The sequence below is a fragment of the Achroia grisella genome, unplaced genomic scaffold (genome assembly GCF_030625045.1).
Source record: "Achroia grisella isolate CSIRO2021 unplaced genomic scaffold, CSIRO_AGI_Agris_v1 utg509, whole genome shotgun sequence".
Taxonomy (NCBI): domain Eukaryota; kingdom Metazoa; phylum Arthropoda; class Insecta; order Lepidoptera; family Pyralidae; genus Achroia; species Achroia grisella.
In genome coordinates, this window is record NW_026712902.1 from 2,359,752 (window position 1) to 2,386,771 (window position 27,020).

Here is a 27,020-nt window from a genome sequence, read left to right on the forward strand (position 1 = left end):
TTTATTAAAATTAGGTTACTTTTCGGGCAGGATATTTCATTATTTAAACTCTATTTATTAAATTAATTACTTTTGATGAAATATTATTATATTTCCGAACATATAGTTTCTACGTATTCCTGCTCTTACATTATACATATAGCATTTTTATAATTTTCTCTGAACGATAAATAAGTTATCTGGTATATATTTAGTTTGTATAATAATTAGATTTATCCCACTGCTGTTACGCCATCACGAAATTTTTTATAATTCATTCCAATTCAGTATTCATTAAGTTTAATTTTAAATAAAATATACCTATTAATTATTCATTGAAATTAAAAATGACATTATATAAAAAAAATAAAAATACATGAAGCCTTATTAATAAGTTGGTGCATTTTATTTATTATCACAATTTTAAATTAATTTTATCTTCTTAATCTTCAGCAAGTTAAGTTACCTATTGAATAATTATATTTATTTCAAATCATCACGCAAATGTTTGTTTTATTTAATAATAATATTTAAAATAATTTTATTTTTGGTGCAAACAAGCTAATCTTAAATATTAAATAGTTATTGAAAACTTCGACATTTCGTTGGTCTTTATAAATCCTTTTGAAACACTTGATCAGACTCGATCTTAAGAAAGGTCCTCTTGTATACATATGAATGTGGTATTTTATTTATATTTTTCCATTTTTAAAAAAAAAATTACACTGGTATACTAAAGGAGAGGGGCTGGAGAGAAAATGCATTAAGCAAGTAATTACTATGTTGGATATTTAATGCCGTCCTATTACAAAAACCAAACTAAACATACCTTTTTTTAATACTAGGTATAAACCATGGAACACATAATGTATACCTTAAAATATATGTATGTTTAACGGCTTATATATACGAGTTGTAATTTATTTATGAATATGAGGATGAAGTCTAGCCCGTCGTGGTTCCAGAAGACTATGTGTAGGTAACTTGGATATTTGTAAGTATGTCGATTAAAGTACAACGATTACTGATTATTATCAAAACAATCTATTTTTAAATAGTTTCGATTCTCAACTTAAATTTAATTCACTGCCATCATGATTTTTATTTTCTTTTATTTATTAAGACATATAAAATTGTTATTTCTTAATTGCCTTCTATTTCTTAATTATCAAAATTGGAAAATTGTAAAAACATGATGTAAAACACGAGGTTTTGACTTCCATATCCAAAAAAAAATTTTAAGATTGGCAACTCAGCTTGATTTTGACAACAGCAATAAATTAAAAAAAAAACTCATAATTCAAAATACTACTTTTGTTTTTATATTTAGTTATTTTACTTTTACTCAGTTTTGTTTTGGTTAAATTAAACTATTAAGTATATTGAGCGGTTGGTATCTTTTATGACCGGAGGACATTACATAAATATATTGGGATATGTCGAATTGTTCTTGGAAGTTGGATTAACTTGTTTAAAAATGACTACATCAATTTTAGCGCAAAAAATATTGTCTGTAAAGTTAGACAAAGCGGAATTTGAAAAAAATAAATGGCTAAGATACGACAATGCGGAAAAGAAGCAAGAAATCATTAAGTAAGTGGTTTGTCATAAAATGATGGAGAAAATTATGATATGATCACTGCTTTACCACATTTTTTCACTCTACAGATCAATAAAAACAGTAATTGCTCAACAAAATTTAGATAAAACATGTAGATTATGTTTAAAACCTGGAGTTACAGCAATTTTTGGCAACACCCTGGATATTGATATGGCAAATAATATTAAATGCATATTGGGAATAGAGGTGAGTTTATACGCAATATAGTTTTAATTATTTAAATTTTTAATAATTATTATGAAAATTACTAAAATTTTCATAATAAGTATTAAAAAACATATATAAAAAATACAATTAATTAAAAAAGCATAATTATAATGTCAGTAAATATTAGTTATAAATTAATGAAGAAAAAGACACATTTAGCTACATTAATAAGCCTGATTTCACAGGTTTCTGATAGAGATGGTAAGCCGCAACATATCTGCAATTTATGTGCAGATGTTGTGAATAACGCTGTTGAGTTGAGACAGACCGCTGAGATCACCCAATGGAGGTTACAACAGGAATTGGAAATGGGTGAGAAGTTGATAATTAACTCCTATTTAAGTAGTAACTAGGTTCAAAATACAAGAGTGACATTATCAGTAAAACTGTTTATTTTTATGTGACTGGAATATTTATTTATTGACATCAAAGTTTACAGTTGGTTTACAATATCCCAATATTAATATAAGTGTTAGCATTGTTTGAGAAATCAAATGTGCAACCATCTGAAGTAAGATAGTGTGCTTAACTGCTAGATGAAGAGGCCATCATGCTATATTAATATGCTATTATAGCTGTCATCTTCTTGTTACAGTTAATGCACTACTGTGTACTGAGTTAGTATTTATTTGATATATTATTGGTGCCTACACTTACAACGGTCAACTCTTGGCACCCTTCTATTTGTTTGTCTCCACATAACTTAAATTTAAGTTCAGTGTAAAGTCAGTCCATATTACAACAGTGCATTGAGAGTATGTGTTACTAATAAGCCATGTAGCACATTATCAAATAAACTTAGTAATATAACTTCAATTATTGCACCTGTATACTCACTACCTAGAGTACAGGAAACAAATAAATTAAGTATTACCACCTCACCACATCATATATGTATAACATTACAGTGGTAATGTGATACCCATTATGTTACTAATGCAATGAAAATTATTATTATTTACATTTCTTCAGTGTCAGAAACAACAAATGAGTGGGAACCACAAGAGATCCAGAAACACCATGGTGGTTATTTTATAGAGAAATCCACTCAAATCTCGCGTGAATGGATTTGTGGTAGATGCAGGCGAATATTCCAAAATCAAGTGAGTTTTTATTATTAATATTACCCCAGGACAATTCACATAGCATCATCTAAACCCAAGCTAAACAGAACTTGTTTTATGGTTATTTCTTCTAAACAAGGGATATAAAACAGTATACTAAAAAACACCCAGACTGATAAAAACAATCATACTCATGAATACAAATATTTGCGCCGTGCAATTACTGAACCGGCGATTATCGGAAACAAAGCAGTGTGCTAAGGCGCTAGTAGCTGTCTATAATGAAATAAAAATAATATTGTCTGTACTGTACAGGATGAATTTATAGAACATGAAAAGCTGGAGGTATGTCGAAAGGTGAAGTGCTACGTATGCGAAACGTGTGGAGTAGAGGTGAAGACAGTCACTTGTTTGAAGCGGCATAGGTAGGTATATGAGACTTTAAAACAAAAAAAACTAGAAATAAATTAAAAAAAGAAACAAAAAAAATGTACCCAAATATGACACTACTTCTTAAGTTAATACTTAACTTTAATTTTCATTTTATTACTGTTAGTTTTTTTTTAAGTATCCTGCCCTAAGAGGCTTAAATACAGCCACCCGGGGGTTGTTGTCCCCAGAGTTCATGCCAGGGCAAAGGGGTTCTCCCGAGGGCCAACCTTCACTACCTGAAATTGGTATTAAGCTGATGGAAAGTAATGTAGAGAGTATTCTTGCCTGTATACGTATATAACATAACAGACATCACAAACCATAGAGCAAATCCTTCTCCTTCCTCTTCTCATCAGGATTTTACTCTATGGAGCTAAAACCTTCACCCCACTGTGAAACTAATGATAATGTGTCTTAATCACCATATTATTTAAAAATTAAATGATATTTTTTGTAGAAAAATCTTAAAATTCATAGCATTGACAATATTACCTAATTACAGAAAGAATAAGTGCATAGCGGTTTCTATGTTGATTATCACATACCTCTTGTTACTGTGTAATTATTTATTTTAAATAAGTTTTATTCAAAAGAGCAGTTAGTTATAAGTTTTTTTTGCTCATTCTTCTTATGAGTGTACATTCTGTTTGAATGGTAGAATAAAAATATTATGATTGTTCAAAAATGCTTGTATTGACTTTATTGGAATAAATATTATTTATATTTTAATTAATTTATTACAGTTTAATTCACACTGGAGAACTCCAATACCCGTGCGCACGCTGCCCGTATCGTGCCCGCACTAAGTACGCGCTGATAGTCCACGAGAGATCCCACACAGGGGACCGTCCAGTCCGCTGCCCACACTGCCCGGCGAGCTTCCCCAACTCCTCCAATCTGGCGTCGCACAAACGTAGCCACTTTCCGCCAGCTTATCATTGTCAGTTATGCCAGAAGGGATTCAAGTTTAAAGAAGTAAGTGTTAGACAGCGCCATCTGTTAAGCGCCGACAACGCGCAAGTTACACACCGGGTGTTTTGGACGTCTATGGGCTACGGTAACCTTTTCACATCAGATGTCAAGTTTGATTCTTCGCAATCGCGAAAGTTTGTGAGTATGGATGGACCCACCTAGAATGTTTGTTACTCTTTCACGCAAAAACTACTGAACGGATTTTCATGTAACTTTACAATAATATGTATCAAGTAAGTGTGATGCTGACGACGATGCTGTTATTCTGATGTATAAGCTTTATTATTGTAAAGTTTCATTAAAATCCATTTAGGACGCCCTGGGTAGTCTCGCACACCGCTATACTTTCGATTCCTCGCATGGTAAATATTCTTTGTATTGATGTTTTATTTTCAATGTATATACTTAAATACATTTTTTATAAAACATACAAAAAATATATTTAAGTATATTTGTCAGTTATCTAGTACCCACAAGGTCTGCTTAGCTTAGGACTAGATGGCGCTGTGTGAATTGTCCAATTATGACTGGTTTGGCAAACAAACACACTACACCAAATGATGTAACAGTCACCTCCATACATCAACAGTACCAAGAACATCACGTTATCACGTCGTATCATTCCTGAGGACTAACTTGTTATGCCTCCAGATCCTGTAATTTCACCACCTTATCAGCTTCAACTGAATCACATCAATTTCAGTTGCAAAGCAGCCTTTTTTGGAAACCGTGGCTGAAGTACCCACGCAAACAGCTTCAACTTTTGTAAAGTTTACCACATGATACTGGAGAATCTCCTGTCAGGCAGTAATATAAATTGACAGGACATTAGATTTTCTTTTCTTGTGTACAAAGTCATGTTGCCACAGAGTAACAAACCTTTTTTTTATGTTCATAAAAGTAAGAGATTCCTTTGTTAATTGCACCATACAAAGCAGAGTTAGGTCCTAATAATAATACAAAAAACTAACTATACAATCGAAGAATTCGTTAACGATAATAATGTTTTTATAGAAAAACTTTAAACCTATAACACTGACAATATTATCTGGTTACACTAATGAGTGCGTAGCGATTTCTATTGATTATCGCATGCCTCTTACTTGTTATACTGTAATTGTTTACATAAAAAAACATCTATTACAAAGAGCAACACACAAGTTTCTTGCTCATTATTCTTGTAATGAATCTGCATTCCGAATGAGTGATAGAATCAAAATATGACTATTCAAAAGTGCTTGTAATGAGTTTATTTGAATAAAGATTATTTCTATTATAATGAGACCACTCTTTCTTCAGGGACTTAAAAACCACACGGCCAGTCAGCACAGTAATGCAAAACCATTCATTTGTTTATTATGCAGCAAGCCATTTTCAACACGGTATGTGGGATTATTGTATAAGTTTGTTATTTACTGTTGAGTTACTGTAATCTGCAGATATTTTAATACTCTATTTCACCGATTTCTAGACTACTTTTTGGCAAAAAAGATAAAGGTGTATAAATGCATCCTTGTTTATACACAGTGTAGATATAGTCTGTATAACTACATACTAATATGGACATATTTTATTATTTAGGCTATCTTCATTTAATTAAAATACATTCAACCAAAAGATTAGAAAAGAAAACAGTGACCGTTCTTTCGAATATTTTATATTAGTAATTGATGTAATAAAAGAAGTGCTTAGAAAGTTTATTTGAATAAAGAATTATGTTCTTTTTGGTAATTTACTTCTTATAAAAATATGTTTCAGGAAAATGATGCGGCGACACGAACGTAAAGCACACAATCGGCCGAAAATGCGATCGGGGGTTGTACCGAGTTATGTGAAACAGCTGCAGGAGTTATAGTTGTCTATTCTATTCAACTTTTTACACTTGTACATGATTGACTAAAAAAAGGAGTTAAAAAACAAAATATGAAGGCCTATATTTGCTACCCCAATAGACCAGGCATTCTAATGGGCACTATTGGACTCATCAAATAATGTACTGTAATCCTCCTGGTTAATTGGAATTTGTCATGTGCTAACTGACTTGGCTTCGTGCATATTTATAAACCTACACTGATGAAATACCATTAGCAGTAGCCAGTATACATCATCATCATTTCAGCTCGGAAAGACTGTATATAGGCCTCCTCCAAAAATCTCCTTGATGACCTGTCCCGTACTACTTGCATCCAGCAACCTAGACCTTGTCTGAGGCCTTCCCACGCTGCATCGTTTGGTCACCAGTAGACAATATATTTATCCATAAAAAAACCCAGGCCATATGCCATTCACTTTTGGACAAAAAAGAAACTCAATAGGGGTGGCCTATAAGCTTGTTGGCATTCTCTCATTAAAAAATAATGTTTTATCAAGACTGAGAATATGTTAGTTATTAGTGAGCATAAGTGGTTTTGTTTATAGAAAATTGTAAGAATTGCATTTGAAATTAAATTAATTATAATATTAATTTAAAATTATATTTGTTAAATATAAATGTGTCAGTATTATTTCTTTAACAAAACTACCCTCTGTATTACATACAGTTTAGTAAACATTAAATAATACAGGTTGACTAATATCAATAGCTCCAGACTACCCCACCTATGATTAAAGCAGAGAGTATATATTTTGAACTGTAAATTCATGATCTTTACAACAAATATTATAAAGAATTTTCTAGTCGACTGCATATTGCATATGCAGACCCTGTTAGTATTTATCAAATTTATGTGAATGTAGAAAGTCATGGGTAAGAAAGATGTCAAGGGAACTTTGTTTTGCCTATCTTATAATCAATCTGGTTAAGTGGGGAAAGGGGATTGTTAGTAATGTGATAAGTTTGTTGACCTCCATGTGATTCACCCTGGAAACCATTGTGATAAATTCTTGGTGAATTTGTCACGATGCGCTAACTGATCTGACCTCATGTTCATCTTATCATCCTCCATCAGCGTAAACCATTAGCGCAGGCGGGTGCATCATTTCAATATCATCACATATCACAGTTAAGATGCATAGTTTTGCTTTAGATATATATATGATAGTATTTATCAACTCCCAATATATAAATACTGTTAGAAACATTTTGGTCAAAGGTGATCGAAATAAAAATAGTGTTATTGTAAATATCCCACTTCTATGTTTACACTTACTAATATTGTGACTCAAGAAAAGCTACATACTTAGTTTCACATTCTTATATATTCAAGCCAGCTTTATTAAGTATTGAGGTTCTAGGCAATAGTTTCTTTGTGTGGTTCTTAACAGATTAAAGTTAACTATATTTTTCTATAAGACCAGGATGGATCAGAACATACTAATTTCAATATCAACAATTATCCTCATTCTTATAGAATTTTTAAGTCACATTTTTTAATTTGTCTAGTCATAATACAAAGAATTATGCTTTTACTATAATATTAAATGAAAATAGTTTAAAATATACTTAAGGGTGTCATACAGAATAAATAACTTCATTAAACCTAACCTCAAACTGTCAATAGGTGAAATACAAAAACAAGATCAGTTTTTTTGGGTTTTTATTTACTTACAGCCCTAAACCGTCATATTACTTCTTGGCGGCCGCTCCCACTTTGGATTTTTTGGTACCACGTACCTTCTTCATTCTGTTCTTACGTTCCTTGCGCTGTTTGCGTGTTGGTCGCTTCTTCTCGTATAAGCCGTGACGTGCTAGCCTGTGTTTGGGCTCGAACTTCTTGGCCAAGTCCAAAGTGTCGTAGATAAGCGCAAAGCCAGTCGACTTTCCACCACCAAAGTTCGTCTTGAAACCGAATACGAAGACTACATCAGGGGTAACTTTGTACATCTTTGCTAGCTTCTCCCTGATCTCAGTCTTGCTGACGGTTGGTTTCCCAGGATGGAGTACATCACAAACCATTTGCTTGCGCGCCAACAATCTAAAAATTAACAATACCTTGTCACATAACCTGTCATGGTGAGGTGTTAGGGAGCATCACACGTCGATATAAACATGTTTCCACTATATATTCAATGATTCGCTTATTTACCTGTTGGTCATGAATTTCCGCGTACGAATCGTTGCAGTGCCTTCACTCATTTTTACTTATTTTAGATATTTCGGCGTAAACCACGCACGTGTCTACAACAAATTTGTAGAAAAAGAAATTTTCAACCTTGCCAGTCTTCGATTATTAATTCCTCATAATGCTTTATTTTTTTTATGGCAATATTTTTTTGTACGTTCAGAAGTCAAACTTTCGGAATACAGAAATAAAATATTCATAAATTTTTTCGAGTTTAGAGCATGTCTAGTTTAGTTAATTTTATTCTATTATTATTATTTAATATACTTATTTCGTTTATAATTTAAGAAATAAATTTGTAACATCCTTTATTTTAATGTAAACTAAATTTGAGAGTTTTTTTGTAGGTTATAATATAATGGCGCCCTCTATCGAGACAAATTGTCAGTTCTTAATCAAATTTAATTAAACTTTGAAGCACGTTCGATTATCGAACCTATTCGATCAAAGTCAGTTTGCAACTTATAAAGCTATTCTTGTATACATTTTATTTTGTGTAGTTTAAAAGAAACAGAGTTTTGAATTCCAATTTTCGTTCTCAAGAGGCTTGATGTTACATTTTTTTTTTATGGATGATAATGGAATGGTGCACCCGCCTGCGCTAACGGTTTACGCTGGCGGGGCACCAGTGGAGGATGATAAGATGAGCATGAGGTTAGGTCAGTTAGCCTATCGTGACAAATTCACCATGAATTTATCACGATGGTTTCCAGGGGGAACCGCGTGGAGGTCAACCTGACATGGTACATTGCTAGCAATAAGATCAGCAGTTCACATTACTAACAATCCCCTTCCCCCCTTGATGTTACATTGTATCAGTCATTTCGGACAGGTGGTGGTATAATAAGCTTATTATGACGTCAAATCAGTTTAGGAGATCGCAAAGTAGTGGGACTACCTATGTGATGGATTGATAATATGATTACCATATAAAATGTATGCAAGTGACTTTTGGCCATTCATTATATTGCAAGATGGGGAACCTACTATTATATACCTACTATTGTTCTACAGTGGACTTATCCATTGTTGCAATTAATATAATCAATATCTGTATCAAATAAATATATTTTTATATAGACATAGATATGTATAATTATTCTAATACCGATGTAATTAGTAATTATACTATAAAGTCATATTTTTATCGGATAATTTAAAGGAATATAAAAAAGAGATAACTGACTAAATTACACATTTATTTCTCGATTAAAATACAAAATTAATCTGTGATGCAACAGATACACACAGAAAGATTAGATTTATTAGTACGGCAGTAAGTCGTACCAGTCGTACTAATGTAATCTGTTTCATATAAGGCAAGACAAATCAATTGGTAGATACTTAACCGGAGAGAAATTAAAAAGTTTAATATAAAACAAAATTAGCTAAAACGTAGGAAAGAATTCAGAAATTCGAATTGGCGATGGCGGCAACAATATCAACCGCAAAAATTAAGTATCAAAGCTTACAGGTAGCTACAAATAAAAGAACATACAAGTACTCTATAACAAAGAATGTACACAATACACATAATACCTACATAAATAGAGGGGAAATGTTGTTTATGAGTCCTTGAACTTTCACGCTTCATGGCCACTTCGATAAAAGTTATATTTACACTGGTAATTACCTATAAATATTGCAATAATATCCTATCAACTAATGGATGTAGCCACATTATAAGATTAAGTCCGTAATTTCATTTATTCAATTGTTAATCCTTTTATAACTTCATATTAATTGATAATATTTTTTTTTGTTTGTGTTTTAATATTGATATAATTAGTAAGGTCGGTATTATGAATTGCAGAAACTTTAGGTGCATTTTAGGTGTAAGATAATTTCACTTTTTTACAGCAATGTTGATTAATAATAATAATTTAATTTATTATAATAAATTGTACTAAAAAATAGGCAAGGTAACGAATCAAAAAAATTTGGCTTTAAATAATACAAGACACAAAAATCCGACTTCAACCATGACGTAAACCATGAAATGTATGTATAGGTGTACCGTCAACACGGGAGAATACTCCTTCCAAATCTTATTGTCAATCATCATAATCGGTGTACAATTCGCTATATTATGTTATTAATATATAATTTATTTCTTCCATAGAAGAAATAAATTAAATTGAGAACCTATTCTTTCTTAAGCTGGTAAAAAAATTGTAAAAACAAAATGTGAGCGCCCGTGGGAGGGTGTAGTAAGAGCGAACATCTTTTACATAAATAATAAATTTAGTAAATAGTGGAAGATTTTCGTCAGGCGCAATGAAAAATAAATAGGAACATTTTCGCGTAAATTGTGGGTTAATTGAAGAAAAATTCATAATGAACTTCAAAGTGATTGAGGTGAGATTTGAGGTTGTTTTACATTTTATTTATGTCAGGAAATCTTCACAGAGTCCCAGTAGATTGTGTGCCACTGCCGGATTCTTATCGTTTAAAGCGCTGACTGCTATTCCTTCTTGTTATATACCTACTAATTTAATTATAATTGCGATGTTTGCATCTCTTGTGGAAGTTAATTGAAGATAAGTTCATTTGATTGATTAGTTTATTTATTTATTTTATTTAAAAACAACAATGACTTACAAAATTATGTGACTGTGTACTAAAAAGTATGTATGCTTTGTGTGCACACAGGGCCGTATATAAAACAATAAATTACTATATGCTAAATTTATAACAGGCATACAAATCATATTATAACTTACTTTTTAAATCTGCCAACAAATGCTTTTATGCAACCAAGCAACACAATCGAGAATAATATTTGAACAATTATTATAATTATAATTAGTTGTTTCCCTTATAGAAAATAATAAATTATAAAATAAACATGCCTTGGTACTCTATGAAAATTTTGTTTTAAGAATCATTGCAAAAATATTACTAAAATCACAGATAATATAATATTACGTACTAAAAGTTAAAAGCAATATTGTGTGAGCGTGAAACATATAATCTATTTGTGTACCAATCAATTGATTCTGTCTAGCAACTGTACAAATTATTTACACGGGATATTTGCCATGACAATATTATTTAAGAGCTCGCGTAGATTTTGAGTATGGATTGTGTACCACAGTGCATTTTACCACCAGGGCTAACTGAACTGTCTCCATGCGTATCCGTCCTATCATCCTCAACTGGTGTCCCGCCAGCTTATACTGTCAGCGCAGGCGGGTGTACTATACCGTTATTACAAATATTGTTTTTTATAACAGTTGACAATAGAATGGTAAATCCGCCTACGCTAATGGTATGCGCTGTCGGGACACAAGTGGCGGATGATAAGATGAGTATGAGGTGAGATCCGATAGTAAAAAAAAACCTTATTAAACATATTGTGTAATCCATGAATTCATCCAGTTAGGTACTACTTTTTACTTACTATATGCTATATATTTGGTTGTAAGTACACAATAGCAGTACAAAAATAAACATTTTATAGTAATAGTATGTAATATTATGTTATCTGTGGTAATAGTATGTAATATTATCGTATCTGTGGTGATAGTGATATGTTTCATAGTTTTAAAAAAACCTTATTAAACACACTGAGTAATACATATCCATCTTCCATCCAGTTGCTATATTTACTTACTATATGCAATATATTGGGTTGCAAGTATACCATAATAATATCGTATATCATTATGTCCAATATCAAATCCCTGTAGAGTAATTTACATTGTGGTATTGGAGGGGAATATATGTCAAGGGAACTGTACCTATTCATTGATGGCTCCACTTTTTGGCGAAATGCCACGACATTACATTATCGCGTCCATTTACAACTTTTACAAGAATATATTATTATCTATGACATTGGATATAAATAATAATCATCATTATTTGTCTCAAATAATAATCTATTACAATTACTGCTTATAATAAAATTTAGAAGTATCGAGACAAAACAGGGTGCAGTGAGTCCAGCCTCTCTGCTATTCTGTTCTAGCCTTTATTAATAAATTATTACAATAAAATATATTAAATTGGATAGTGAAAACTAGACAGGGACTCACGTCAGGGTTTAGAAACTACGGCAGTGATAAGTACCAGATCCCTGTTCAGAACATTGATGGATAAGGTTCAGTTATATGATGATTCCCAAACTCTGGTATAAGAAAATTACCAGATAAAAGGCATAACATCTTCCTCATCTGGTATAGCAACGAATAATTGGTATCACGGGTGTTACATGATAACGTGATGGCCGTAGTGTTGTTCATATCTGTATACTGAACTGGACGGTAGGGAACAAATATATATACAGAAAATTTGACATTTATAAGCGACTAAAATGCCCTACATGAATTAATGATTTTTGATTTCGTTTGATTTGATATATACATATATAGGTGACAGTTAACGCTAACAATCAGGCGGGTTGTTAACTTTTTCCCATTTCAAAGTTATATTATTAAAGAAATAGGTATAAGTTCATCCACTACGTTTGTTTACTTTACTGCCCTGTGTTATTCTATATATAGTCTATTGTAATTGAATTAGGTACATGACGCATGCGAAAATGACGCAAGCGGAACCACCGGCAAACAGTAGTAGAGTGCTATTTTAATTTATTTTCTATACTTATTTGTGTCTATAGAAATTCTCTAGTGACGTCACGTCGTCACGGGCTGAACCGTCCATTTAAGTTAGACCTCTATGTATTGCTTCAGACTCCCTTTTACAAACCTGATTGCTAAGAGCAGAGGGTGAAGGGGTAGCTCAATAGAAGTGGTTAAGGGGATGGAGGCACCCCATATCGATCGTGCTTGTTGGCGCCAGCCGTATATTGTAAACGAACCCTGGACAGTGTGCTCGTCTCTTACTGCTGAAAATACCTGAAAAGATTCCCAGTATCCAATCATTCTTAGAGCGTCTAGTATCTGGGTATGTTATTTATAATAGTTCTTAAATACTTTAAGTTAATTTCAAATGAAATAATCTCGTTTTGGTGCTTCAAGAAAGTTTCAGTTAAAACGTGCTTTTGACAGTTCAAGGTTCATAAAGATTAGCAGAAGACAAATGCTTTATTTTCACGATACATATGCATAACAACGACTTTTAAATATTTCAGTTTGATAATTTATTTCTGAATTTATTCAAATTCATTTTTTTTATATATGTTAAGTATTATTATGAAGAGGAAAAATTTTATATGTTTATTGTAGACCTACAATGAGAAATACTGGTAATCCTTTATCCATATTAAAATAGAAGCGTCCTTTATATATGATACATGTACACCTATGCGAAGCCAGGGCGAGTAGCTAGTGTAAAACAAAGTCGCTGTCGTGGTCTGTCTGTCCCTATGTATGCTTAAATCTTTAAAACTACGCAACGTATTTTGAAGCGATTTTTTTTATAGATAGAGTGATTCAAGAGAAAAGTTTATATATATAATACATATACACCTATGCGAAGCCGGGGCGAGTAGCTAGTATAGTATAAAACAAAGTCGCTGTCGCGGTCTGTCTGTCCCTATGTATGCTTAAATCTTTAAAACTACGCAACGGATTTTGAAGCGATTTATTTTGTTAATAGATAGAGTGATTCTAGAGGAAGGTTTATATATATAATACATGTAGCTTATGTTAGCTGTAAGCTTGTGCGAGTGGGTAGTACTCTATATAAACGTCTAAAATCTCTTTTCTATATTTATGATATAATAAATTTTATAATGGATAAACTGAAATACCGCAACAGATTTGAAAAACTCCTTCGCCTGTTATCAACGATTAAAATACACAATTGTATTAAAAAAATAGGCATTGACTATTGGATTTATTATTATCTGTGGGTCAAAGAAAAATTAGATACAAAAATACGTACATATACATTCATGTTTAGTTAGATAGCGTGTGTGTTTTTGATGGACGAGATATTAGTGTTACTTCGCACTTTCGCATTCAGATTTCTCTCCTATTCTATATCCCTTACATCTTGGTAGTACCACAGATAACATAATATGTAGTAATATTAATGGAATGTGTCCGACTGTTGAAAGGGAATTGTTTTTAAAACAATTTGGACTGAATCGGCTTGATGTTGGTATGTACCACAGTATACTATCTGATCCTGCATCATCGCCAGCAAAATTTTTATTTTCATTGTGCAGTAGAAGATAAGATTAGTACTAAGATACGATGGGACTGGCATTATCATATTATGATAAAAGTCCCTAAATAAATGTAAGAACAAAAAAAAAATGTAGTACTTAGTATAGTTTAATACATTTACATATCTTTAATAATATTAGCCAACAGAATATCTGCGCTGCAGGTTTATCTATAGCTTTATACGGCGCCGGTTTTTTTTATGGATGATAATGGAATGGTGCACCCGCCTGCGCTAACGGTTTAAACTGGTGGTGTACCAGTGGAGGATGAACATGAGGTCATGTCAGTTTGCCTATCGTGATTAAATAACCAGGACTTGACCACGACGGTTTCCAGGGGAAACCGCGTGGAGGTCGGCCTAACATGGTACATTGTTAGCAATAGGGTGATTATTAATAATCCCAATAGGATGATTAGACCCCATACGGCGTTGGTTGCCTAATCACCTTTGCTGCACATAAAGCTATCTCCAATTTTTTAATTGTAGTTTTATTTTTTCTGTAATATTTAATTTGAGTATAAAGGTTTAATTATCAGGGATGTTAGGGAGCTACGTAACCGTAACCGAAACTATCGGATATCCGATATAAAAAAATATTCGTAACCGTATCCGAATCCGAAATAAGAGTTTCGGATAATATCGGATAGGGGCGGAGCCTAATTGAGACACGTTATGTAACCATTTTATTAGCTATTAGTATTTTACTTTTGAAATTGTTTAAAAAATTAATATCCGTAACCGAAATTATCCGAAACTAACGGATAATCTGAAATAATTTCACATCCGCATCCGTATCCGTATCCGGTATAATAATAATTCTTATATCCGAAACCTATCCGTATCCGATATTTCATATCCATAACATCCCTATTAATTTATAAAATACAAAAAATATATATCCACCTACTATATTATGAATACAACTATTCTGACTATAATACATACATACAGATATGTTTTTTTTTTAATTCAAAATATCTTTACTCATGTAGGTCTATTACAGACTCTTATGATATGTCAAATCTAGCGTTTGTTCGGAATGATTTCGAGATGAGAAGAACTGACAAGAAACTCATCTCGTATTTTTTTTAATGTTGTACATATTTACAATAATACTATTTCATTTAAATTCAAATTTGGGAGAATACAGTGACCACCAGCATATGCTATATAAAAAAAAATCAAAAAATCTAATCAGTGTTACGCAACCTGAACAGACCAGTCCCCACAAGCAGCATCCGTTCACGAGTATGACGGATGAGCCAGCCATCATTGCACTCAACCATATTAGAGGGAGCACATCAACCTGGCACACCACGCCGCCACAAGTTTGAACTTTATTCGCTATAAAGTTCAAACTTGTGGCGGCGTGGTGGGCCGGGTCGATGTGCTCCACTACGTCATTTATATTATTTACAGCATAAACTGTACCAATCACAGTTTTCACCCATTACAATATTTAATTTACATTACTTAAATTACAATATGTCATAATCATAATCATGTTTTTTTTTTATTAAATGATAATGAATTAGTGCGTCCGACCTCGCTAATGGTTTACACTGACAGGACACCAATGGAGGATTTACATCAGGTCACGTAGCACCCGTCCACGAGGATGACTGACAAGCGAATAATAGTTTATATCTATTAATAGGAGTTTGTTATTTTCAGATCGGAGTGTGCCCACCTCCGCATCACACTCAATCAATAATTTAGCAATAAAGTTGTGGCGCAAGTATTGTGCCACTCCACACCATATAGCGTGTATGGGCGACGTCACGCGACAGTACATACACAAAAGGTCCTTAATGGTACCTGAACAAAATAAGCCCAACACCCTCAAGTTGAACTGTGTGGCCAGGGAGGCTAGCAGATACTCAGCCAGAGATCCCAGATTAAGAATCTAAATTGCCAAAGCCAAATCTTAATAATCAGTATTAAATTTTTGCGGTATTATTTTGAGTACAAAAATGGAATCTAACGATGCTGTTGTTCTGAGAAATAGGGCTACCAAAATCAAAGATCCCGTTAAGGATTTTGCTGTTAGAGAGTCCTTGCTATCAGAATCAACGTCTGGTATTTGTAAAGACGAAGAGGATTCTACTAGTGTTGGTACTACATCATTTTCCAGTCCTGAAGTTAGTAATAATGAACAATTTATTTTCCCCAACAATATTAATGGCACGGCAAACGGTAAGGTAAAAAAAGATATAATTGAAAAACAAAAATTACTACAACCGAAGCCGCTGAATAATCAAGTGAAGATTACAGAAAATCCAGCTGTAATAGAAATTGATTTGGAGAAATTGGATGGCAATGATAAAAAAGTGGCTATACCGGATGGAGGTTGGGGGTGGATTGTAGTACTATCCTCATTCATAATATCTATGATTGCTGATGGAATTAGCTTCTCCTTTGGACTACTATACATAGAGTTTTTAGACGAATTTGAGTCTAGTAAGTCCACAACTGCATGGATCGGAAGCTTGTTTATAGCTGTTCCACTATTATCAGGGCCTATCATGAGTGCTTTAGTGGACAGATATGGGTGTCGAAGCATGACTATTTTAGGAGGCATTGTTTCAACACTCGGATTTGTTCTAGCGTCAATATCGACTACGATTGAAATGATGATGTTAACCTTTGGTGTGATAGCTGGATTGGGTCTTGGATTAGTGTATGTCACCGCGGTAGTATCAATAGCTTATTGGTTTGAGAAGAAGAGGAATTTAGCTGTTGGACTTGGGGCATGTGGTACAGGAGTTGGCACATTTATTTATGCTCCAATGACCCGATACTTCATTAAGGAATACGGATGGAGAGGAACAATACTTCTGCTTTCTGGAACTCTTCTTAATTTATGTGTATGCGGATGCGTGATGAGAGATCCGGAATGGTGGACACTGGAACAGAAGAAACAGAAGAATAATGAAGATAAAGTGAGAAAAGAAGATGACAAATCTAAAAACTCTAGTTCAACTTCTATTATTAATCCATACGCTTTTGATTTCGATGTTGCTACGAGGGGGAAGAGTATGGATGGATTGATCCGTAGAGGGTTGGCACCTGAAAAAGTGATAAGTCAAGAGGCAGCGAGTATTCGGCGTCATCAGAACCTGTTGCTGTACAAGAAAAGGCAATACAAACTAAAACAGAGATCACGCTCCGTTGTTAACTTGCCCACGTATCTGACTTACAGCGATAAGGTAGGTATCATCTATTTATGTTTTTAAGCATTTATGATATCTAGAGATCTTAGTGACTTAGACTTTGTGCAAAGTTGACTGCGTCAGTTAGAAACACTCTCCTCTATCATCTATCATTTTTTATATACTATTAGCTGTGCCCGCTGTTTCACCCACGTGAATGTTCTGTCTTATTTTGATGTATAAGCATCCCTCATCCATCCATCTATCTATACTTCTTAGAATAGGTTGTTAACTATTTTTCATATCCCTTAAAAGAAACGGTAGATAACCCAAAAAAAATCATTTTTTTTTTAATGATCGGCGTTAAAATAATGCATCTAATACTCTACTATTAAGTCCAATTTTTTAACAATTGACGACGACGTGTGCCGGGGTTGCTAGTAGTATATACATATTTAAATATTAAAAAAACATATTATATATTAATTATTTTAAAATACACTATCGGGCCAAACAGAATCTTTCGCAACTTTTTTACTTCACAAAGTAGTTGTTAATGGCGACATATTGTCTATAGTTGAGTAGATGCATCTATGAAATTGTTTGTCTATGCTCACATCATGAGAGTCATATAAACGACTGATAAGTCTAATGTTTATATATTTGAGGTTGTTATTCACAAATACTTAATCATACAAAAAAATCTTTTATTATATGTACATTAAAACATATTAGTATATATTGTGAAATCCTATTTATATGTTATTTATTTTATTTCGTAGCACAGCGTAGGGTTCCAAACTAAAACAACATGTAGACATGGATAAAGTTGCTGGGTACATTTTAATTCATTTAACTTCAATACACACAATACAATATATTATAGTAAATATACTGTACATTTGACCGTCTTAACATCATGCGGCATTTTCTACCAGTCAACCATAGGTGGTGCATAGAATAAATGTTGGCGGTACATCTAGGTACATCTAGTTCAATACAAAAAAAGCTCGTTTTAATTAAATTAATTTGTTATGGATAAATTTACTATCTATCTAATAATACTACATGCATTAGTAGATAGATAATTTACATATCCTATTATATTAAAAAATATCAATAAGAGTTTGTAATTTAAACTGCCGAAGATATCATAGAAACAGAAATACAAAAGATGTGGTCAAATATTTGATATTTGACTACATCTTTTGCGGATATATCAATAGCGGAATCCTACCAAAATACGATCGTCGCTGGTTCGATTCCTCGCACGTACAAACATTTGTATTCATGATCACACTCATGAACATAAATGTTTGTGCATGTTGGTATTAGTTTAGACGTTTTTATTCTATTTCCAAAAATACGTATTAAAATATATCAGTTGTTTTTAATTCATAAAACAAGCTCTGCTTAGTTTGAGACTAGATGGCGCTATGTGTATTATCCTGGGTTGTTATCTTTATACCTACTTATTATTACAATATGTAGGTATAAATATAAATATGTATTCCATATTACGGAACATAATTCATTAATGCTATTCACGCTCGACAATCTTTTTATCTGTAGAGATTAGTTAGTCTTAAGGGTTATAGGCACGTGTTATATTTCGTAATATTCTTAAAGAATTTTGCTATAATTAGAATTAAATCGAGCAGACTTAACTTCATTAGATAAGGTACGGCCCAATAAATTATTTTTCTTTTATCAAACGACAATACTATTACATTTCAGATATCAATGACGATGCTCGATGTCATTGTGAAGACTGCAAGCAAAGAATATGACATAGAAGTGAAGTATCCAGCATTCGCCATATGTCGCAATTCCCGTAGAAAACTTCCAGATGTTTCTATAGATGATAATGACCCGCCTGTAGTTACATATAAAAAGTCCACTTTACAACGAACGAATTCTGAGAAATATGATTTTAAAGATGACAGAGAGTATGAAAATTACCAACTGAAGAATCCTAGACAAGGTTACCCGTTGACTAAGTCTAAATCTGACAATAATAAAGATAGTAAACCGCTTATAAAGCAGGACAGTAAAGAAAACAAACGCGATTGGCTGAAGAAACAGCTGTCGGTGAATCATCACTATTTGAAAGACTTAAAAATGCCAATAAATTCTATAAGTCATAGAAATGCAATACTAAATACAAAAAGGTACAGGTTGAAGGCATCCTCTTGTCCGGATATATTTAAGAACTCTATGATAACAATTGATGAAAAAGAAGAGGTAATAATATTTCTGCATATTTAAATAATATTCGCACAAGCAAAAATAGTAATATAAAACAAAACAATAGTATAAAGCATTTATTAGCAGCTTTTGACAACAGGTTGAAAATAGTAATAATAAACGAGTTTCTTGACAGTTTAACGCGGTCAAATATAAAAATAATAATCTTCCAAAAGTGATAATATAGTTCATTTGTTCATTCATCTCGCTTCGCAGTCATCTCGTTACATACTCCCTTTCTAGTCATATCATGTTTCACACAGTCCATCCATCTCTTTTTCGGCCTTCGTCTGCCCCTATAACCATCCACATTATGATGACTATTGTGTAATATTTTGACATCTTTTTCTAGAAATGGTACGACGACTGCCTCAGCTGCCTCTCCGATATGTTCAACGTCTCTCTCTTCAAGAAGATGACATTCAACCTCATGTGCTTCGGGACCATAATTCTGTTCACTTGGTTCATTGTACCGTACTTTTATTTAGCCGAGCATATGATACAAGAGGGTTACAGCGAAGATGACGGCGCAGATATGCTTAGTTTAATAGGCATCACTAACACTATTGGAATGGTAAGTTGGATTTCTTAATAGGCTTAATTGACTATTGGAATGGATCTTCTTTGCCGAAAAAAAGGATGTTACACCCTTTTTTGGGCAAGACGATGTTATACTCATATTATTATCGTTACATTTTCGATTTTCCTGCTAAAATAAGTGTATGTAGGAGGTGAGGTATGAAAGTAAAATAATTTTTATTAAATCCAGATTGTTTACTATTCCTTTAGTATAAAGAATAAAATATTTAATAATATTAATAACCCTAAACAATTACACAGTGTTATTTAGTCCCAAACTAAGCAGAGCTCGTGTTAGGGGTACGAGACAACTGATGTAAATACTTCGATACATTTGTAAATACATAGAAAACATCCAGACCGATATAAATACTCATACTCATGAATACAAAAGTTTGCACCTAGTAAGAAATATTCGACCATCGGGAGCAAAGAGATGTGTTAAACCACTAGACCATCATACCGTCATTGAAGATGAAGATATTACAAAACTGGCCAAGGTGAGATGTAAGATGACTAATGACAGATAACCGAGGTGGTCACCAGAAATAGATGTTATCCAGTTTCCAAATGTCTGGCAATGGATATATCCGGCGACTGTGCCAAATTCCGTTTGAGAGGAATTTTCTATATTTGTTACCAAATAAATTCACGATAACAATTTTGAAACATGTGTTCCGATTGCAAATATTAAAGTCGAACTCAATCTCAAAATTATACTTTTTGGGCCTATAGTGCATGCCATATTTTTTATCACTATCTCCTCCTGTTTTTCACCCTCAGTTCAGCTAGTTACTTCAGTTGAGAAGAGCTGGCAAGACCATCAACTGCTACACTTTTTTTGGTCAGTTTCAATCTTGAAATCTTACATAGCATTTAAGTACTGTATATGATTAAAATATAAAATCCCACCTGTTTAAACAAAAGAAGTCATAGGCTATTTAATTAAAACTATATAAAACGATGGCCTAGATGGTCTAGCGGTTTCGCACTCCGCCTTACTTCTGGTAGCTAGTTCAATTCTTCGCACGGTACGAACTTTTGTATTCATGTCATGAGAGATGTTAAGTTTTAGTTTTAGTAGTAATCGTTTCAGTATCGAAATTCATTTGTCACTTGTCCGCATAACTAGTAGTATATTTTCGTAAAGTTTAATCAAACAAGCTGCTGACCTTCTTCGTGGAAAGTGGGAACTGTCAAGTTGATACGTAAGCAGCACTACGGTCATTACAGAATATAATATTCTGTAGCCTTTGGTACCTTTTATATCTTATCATAGCTAAGGCATTAGCTCGAAAGAACTCTGAACTGACGGTAGTTTAGTCATATCATAAGCGTGTAATCGATCTATATGAATAAAGATATTTTGATTTGATTTGATTTAAGGATTGTTGTTGAACGCTCTTGGGAGTTTTAAATGATAATATTATATGAAATGCAAAAATAATCCTTCACCCGTAGCCATATAAGTCTTCATTTTCTTTTCAGGTTGGTCTCGGCTGGATTGGAGATTTTCCACAAGTTTCCATTGGCAACCTGTATGCAGTATGCTTGGTACTATGTGGTGCTTCGGTCGCAGCTCTACCATTAGCTGCACACGATTATTGGATTCTAGCATCTGTATCCGCAGCATTTGGTCTACTTTTCGCTGCCTCTTTCACATTCACACCAAGTTTATTGGTGAAATTGGTGTCTTTGGATGATTTCACTTCAGCTTATGGATTGGTCTTGTTGGCTCAAGGGATTGGACATCTTATCGGTCCACCGTTGTCTGGTATGTATCTATTAAATATTATAAATCTTGAGGCCTTTGCCATCTAGGTATATTCACGTAAAATTTCATTAATATCCTCACAGTCATTTAGTTGTGAAAAGTTGACAAAAAGAACACTCTTCATTAATTTATAGTAATATCCGTTTTTTTTATAATATTTCGATGTCTACGTATTGTATACACTTATAATTCTTATGCCAATATATCTTTATTTATTTATTTCATTTAATCGGAAATATTGATAAGTAGTGTTGTAATATTGGCTAGATTCGAACTTACATATGAAGAGTCATAGGTAAATATGTTTATAGCTACAGTAATCTATTCTTCCAGGAATGATATACGACTTGACCTTCTCGTGGGAGCTGTCGTTCTACCTCGCCGGGGGCTGGATTGTTGTTTCTGGAGCGTTGATATCCCTCATACAACCAGTACGTTCCTATCAGCAGCGCCGCGATGACAAATTGGAGAAAGACAGTAACTCTAGCGTAGCATAGACGGACATTCGAATTATATTGTTCTTTTAAGGCCTAAATTAATGGAGAATATATATTGTTGATTTAAATAGACAAACTTACGACGTGCCACAAATATCTATGGTTACACGACAATTAGCAGATGCCATCATCATTTAGTTCATCATCATCAATAAAAAAATCAATGACATTCTCATCTTTAGTTGGAACAATCCAGGAGGACAATGTGAAGATAATCTGTGGTCACTTGTCCTCATTACTAACACTCCCCACCTATAGTCTGATTTTAATCTCGGAGACAAATAAATATAAGGTTATTGCATCAAAATAGATTTATAATTATTCACTAAAATAAATACTAACAGCCTTTCTATAAAATAATTGACCTTTGTATGGTGTCATGTATCATAAAACATACACCTATTTTAATATTTTAGCTGTTTGAAGAAAAAGAATTGCTGGTTTGTAGCATTATATTGAAAAAAATACTATAAGTACGAAAAACAAACAAAAAAAATTTTTTGTGTTGTATAATACAACGAAAGTAATGGAAATACTAGTATATACATGTAAATTTTAAAAACTATTATGTTAAAGTAAAAATTTCCAATTAAACAAATCAGTATCATAGGTACAGCACTACCCCGTTATAGGTGGTAACATTACCTATTTGAAAATTATACATTTATAACCTGTCTCCGTGATTAAAAAAGAGAGTATAGATCATCAGTGAATAAAGTGTTCCTCTATATATTAACCTGTGCCGAAACCGTCTCTATATAATTGTAGGTATAGTTATTAGACGTTTAAGTCAAACATTCGACATTGGAGTGTAGTAGACATTACGTCAGATTCGACGTTTTTTTAGTCAATTCTAAACACGTTTAAAGATCAAGTTCTAAATTGAAATGTATCTTTTTAAAAAGACATGAAGGTAAAGTGATTTAATAAACAGGAAAGTAATTTATGATTAACTTTATGTACTTGAATGGGTTCAACTTTTGAATCAATTCGAAATTCAAATATCACGTAGGACATTTTAGCCAGTTATAAAATTTTTCTCATATTATAATTATTTCCCTATAGTCCAGTTCAGTATATAGATCCTGAACGGTCGTTTGTCGGCCGACCGTTAAGATTGTCGTCGGTAATGAAAGATAGCTTGTTTTATAATGAAATATAATTTATAAAATCCCTATATTGTTGTCCGTATTCGTATCTGTCAATTGTTCTTATGTCCTAGTCACGTCATATAAGCGGCCAGCAAGCACTCCTGTCAAAAAGGCCGCAACAGATCCAATTGAGAAGAACTGGCAAGTAACTCAATTGAATTTTTCTTTTAATTAATTTATTTTGTGTATTGTACCGAACTTACAATGGGTTGTGTTTTGTGGAAGCATTATATCAAAAATGCTTACAACTACCTTTTCCCATTGCACCGCTTGACATTGACAGGGAACTCATCTAAACATCTCGGACAGTGCGGCTTCAGACGAGCTTGTTTCGCGTACACTTAGGTTGTGTGATTTTTAATGAAGATATAATAAGGTTTCTTATGAATCGGCAACGCGTATGTACTCGTAATACGACTATTGTTTCAGTCTATCACCCTTCCATTGTCCAGAGCCTAAGTTTGAAACCCCTATAGGTACTCTGAGAGTAAAGTCGTATCCGTCAGGCAGGAGTTAGCTGTCAGCCGCTCCATAAGTCCTTCCGGGAGTGCCATCTGCATTCGCCCCCGATCGTTTGATGGAGTTGTAAGGGTCTATTGTGGCCAACAGTATTAGAATAGTTAAAAAAAAACGTTCATAGGAATATAATCGTCGCTATTATACATAAAAAGCCATCACGTCCGCTATATCAGTCTGTATGACGCTCCTGATTGAAAAAAAAAATAATTTTCGACATTGTTTCTTGGAGAGAGTTGTTCATTTACATTGTCATATATATTAGAAAAAAAATTCGTTGATATGTAGTACCTTTTTGATAGTCAATTTTATTTGGTATTTATGTAATTAGAAAATAATTTGTGCCTTTACTATTATGTAATATGTATGTTACAATCTAAATATATATAACTCAAAGGTGATTGACATAGTAATCTATCAACGCACAGCCCAAACCACTGGACGGATGGGCTGAAATTTGGCATGCAGGTAGATGTTATGACGTAGGCATCCGCTAAGACAGGATTTTGATTAATTCTACTCCCAAGGGGATAAAATAAGGGATGAAAGTTTGTATGAAACTTTCTCAATTTCAAACCGATCGGGCTGAGATTTTGCATGCATAAAGCTATTATGACGTAGGCATCCCCTAAGAAAGGATTTTGATGAATTGCACCCCTAAGAGAATAAATCACGCGGGCGAAGCCGCATGTAAAAGCTAGTTTAATATAAAGTGATACTTAAAACAAAGTGACGGTCATATTAATAACTTCCAATTTAGATCAATTTAGTTACCAACTTCCTAATTTATAACATTAAACGTCACTAAATTTCGATGCTATTCGGTTAACTTCATCCTTCGAGCTAGAGGTAACAGCCCCAGAACATAGTCTGACCAAATTCGCTTTTCGCTGGGCTCCAGTTTCCATGATGTCCTCCATTATGAAAAAAAAACATCTATTCAAAAGAGCAACACACAAGTTTCTTACTCATTCTTCTTGTGATGAATCTACATTCCGAATGAGTGGTAGAATCAAAATATAACTATTCAAAAGTGCTTGTAATGAGTTTATTTGAATAAAATTCTTTCTATTTCTATTTCTGTTGACTCAAATGAAGGGGTTTAATCAGAGAGTAATATTGCAGGGCTGACATTACCCCCAGGAATGAGGAAAACGACTTAAGGATCTCTCTCGTTTTCCTCATTCCTGAGGACGTTAATTTCATAAATATATAATGGGTATTGAATAAAACATATTTTCAATTTTACGTTTGCCATATTTTAATTAAGTATGATGTTGTTATTTGTTCATAATAAAAATAATAAAATGGATGATTATTAACACAATAATATAAAATATATTAATAAATTTTATTGCTTGATTTTATTTTCTATAAACGGGAAATATATTATTAGGTATGTAATGCAATTTGATTGTCCTGTTCGAAATGTGTTATGGAATTAACGTTTAAATATTAATAAAAACAACAGTACACAATAATTTCACTAGTTAACTTACCCAAGTTGAGAGATATCATTGTAAAAAAAAAACATTACTATACCTACTATATTCCCAGAAACAAACTTCTTTTTATTACTTACTTAACTTTATGCGCTTTAAATTAATGTCTTTGCCTAGTAATGCGAACAATAAAAAAAAGTAATACATATTATGTTAATTCTGTAGAAAAAAAAACTCAAGCGAAGCAACGAATTTAAAAATGTGGTCTTATTATAAAAATGTCCATTTACAGGTTTGTTTTTATTACAAAAAGTATTATATAAAAAATACATATTAATACGTTATTTAAAATGTATTTTTTATATTTTTCCTGTAGCTTGTCATTATCATTTCTATTATTACATAAAGAGTAATAATAGTTATTTTATTCAAAAGTCCAGAAATAGGAAATAAATAATTCAAAAGTGCTCTAAATATGTTCTGATAAATTGGCAATTGTAAGTTGTTTTCGATGTCATTTTTACACATTAAGATTAGTTAGAAAAAATAGATCCTTATTTATTTTATAATAATGTCATAAAAGGTGCTGCATTTTCGAAAATATTCTCTCTTCGGAATTTTTTTAGGAAATAAGAATTATATACTCTGTGGATTATTGGTATATCTACATTTCATAGTGATGTCTATTATATACTCTTTAGCTAAATATGTACTTTTTGGCAGTAGGCTGTATGCCTTACTGCCTAATAAATTAAAAATATTAATAAAAAAAGTATTAACCATACTTAACTAAAGTTGAATTTCGAATATTTTAGAATTCAAAAAAAGTGAGTTTAGGAATGATAAGAATTGCACATTAGATGGAATATTATTGAATAATTTATATACTTTAGCACAATATAATTATATTTTTAATATAATTAATGTTCGATGTGTAATAAAATATAATTGATATACCTATTACTGTTATTACTCTGTACTCTTTGTACGTATGTTATTCAATATAAATTTAAGAAAATAACCATTTATATTATGAATAAATGATAATCTCAAAATATTAGTTTCTTTTATATAACACTGTTGATCGATATAAATTGTATAGTCCTAGTTTATAATTGCACGCTGAGTAGGGCTCTTTAGGTAGCACCTAATGAGTCCTATTCAATTTGGACTTTATCAGAGTCC

General features: G+C 32.6%; 3 protein-coding genes across 3 annotated transcripts; 2 read left to right on the forward strand and 1 right to left on the reverse strand.

Moving 5' to 3' along the window:
• Positions 1-1,326: 1,326 nt before the first annotated feature.
• LOC131846310 (zinc finger protein 585B-like) lies at positions 1,327-6,326 on the forward strand. The gene is made up of 8 exons (XM_059195579.1): positions 1,327-1,572; positions 1,648-1,786; positions 1,993-2,119; positions 2,780-2,910; positions 3,187-3,296; positions 4,047-4,278; positions 5,575-5,657; positions 6,034-6,326. Exons 1-8 carry the CDS (start codon positions 1,382-1,384, stop codon positions 6,128-6,130), a joined length of 1,110 nt encoding a protein of 369 aa, XP_059051562.1. The 5' UTR covers positions 1,327-1,381; the 3' UTR covers positions 6,131-6,326.
• A 1,468-nt stretch (positions 6,327-7,794) lies between these two features.
• Positions 7,795-8,426, reverse strand: LOC131846319 (small ribosomal subunit protein eS24). The gene is made up of 2 exons (XM_059195593.1): positions 8,301-8,426; positions 7,795-8,189 (listed from the first exon to the last, which is right to left on the reverse strand). Exons 1-2 carry the CDS (start codon positions 8,348-8,350, stop codon positions 7,841-7,843), a joined length of 399 nt encoding a protein of 132 aa, XP_059051576.1. The 5' UTR covers positions 8,351-8,426; the 3' UTR covers positions 7,795-7,840.
• Positions 8,427-16,177: 7,751 nt separating this feature from the next.
• LOC131846318 (monocarboxylate transporter 14-like) lies at positions 16,178-22,807 on the forward strand. Its single transcript, XM_059195591.1, has 5 exons — positions 16,178-17,686; positions 19,367-19,873; positions 20,229-20,450; positions 21,944-22,229; positions 22,563-22,807. The coding sequence occupies exons 1-5, from the start codon at positions 16,451-16,453 to the stop codon at positions 22,724-22,726; spliced, it is 2,415 nt and encodes an 804-aa protein (XP_059051574.1). The 5' UTR covers positions 16,178-16,450; the 3' UTR covers positions 22,727-22,807.
• Positions 22,808-27,020: the final 4,213 nt, after the last annotated feature.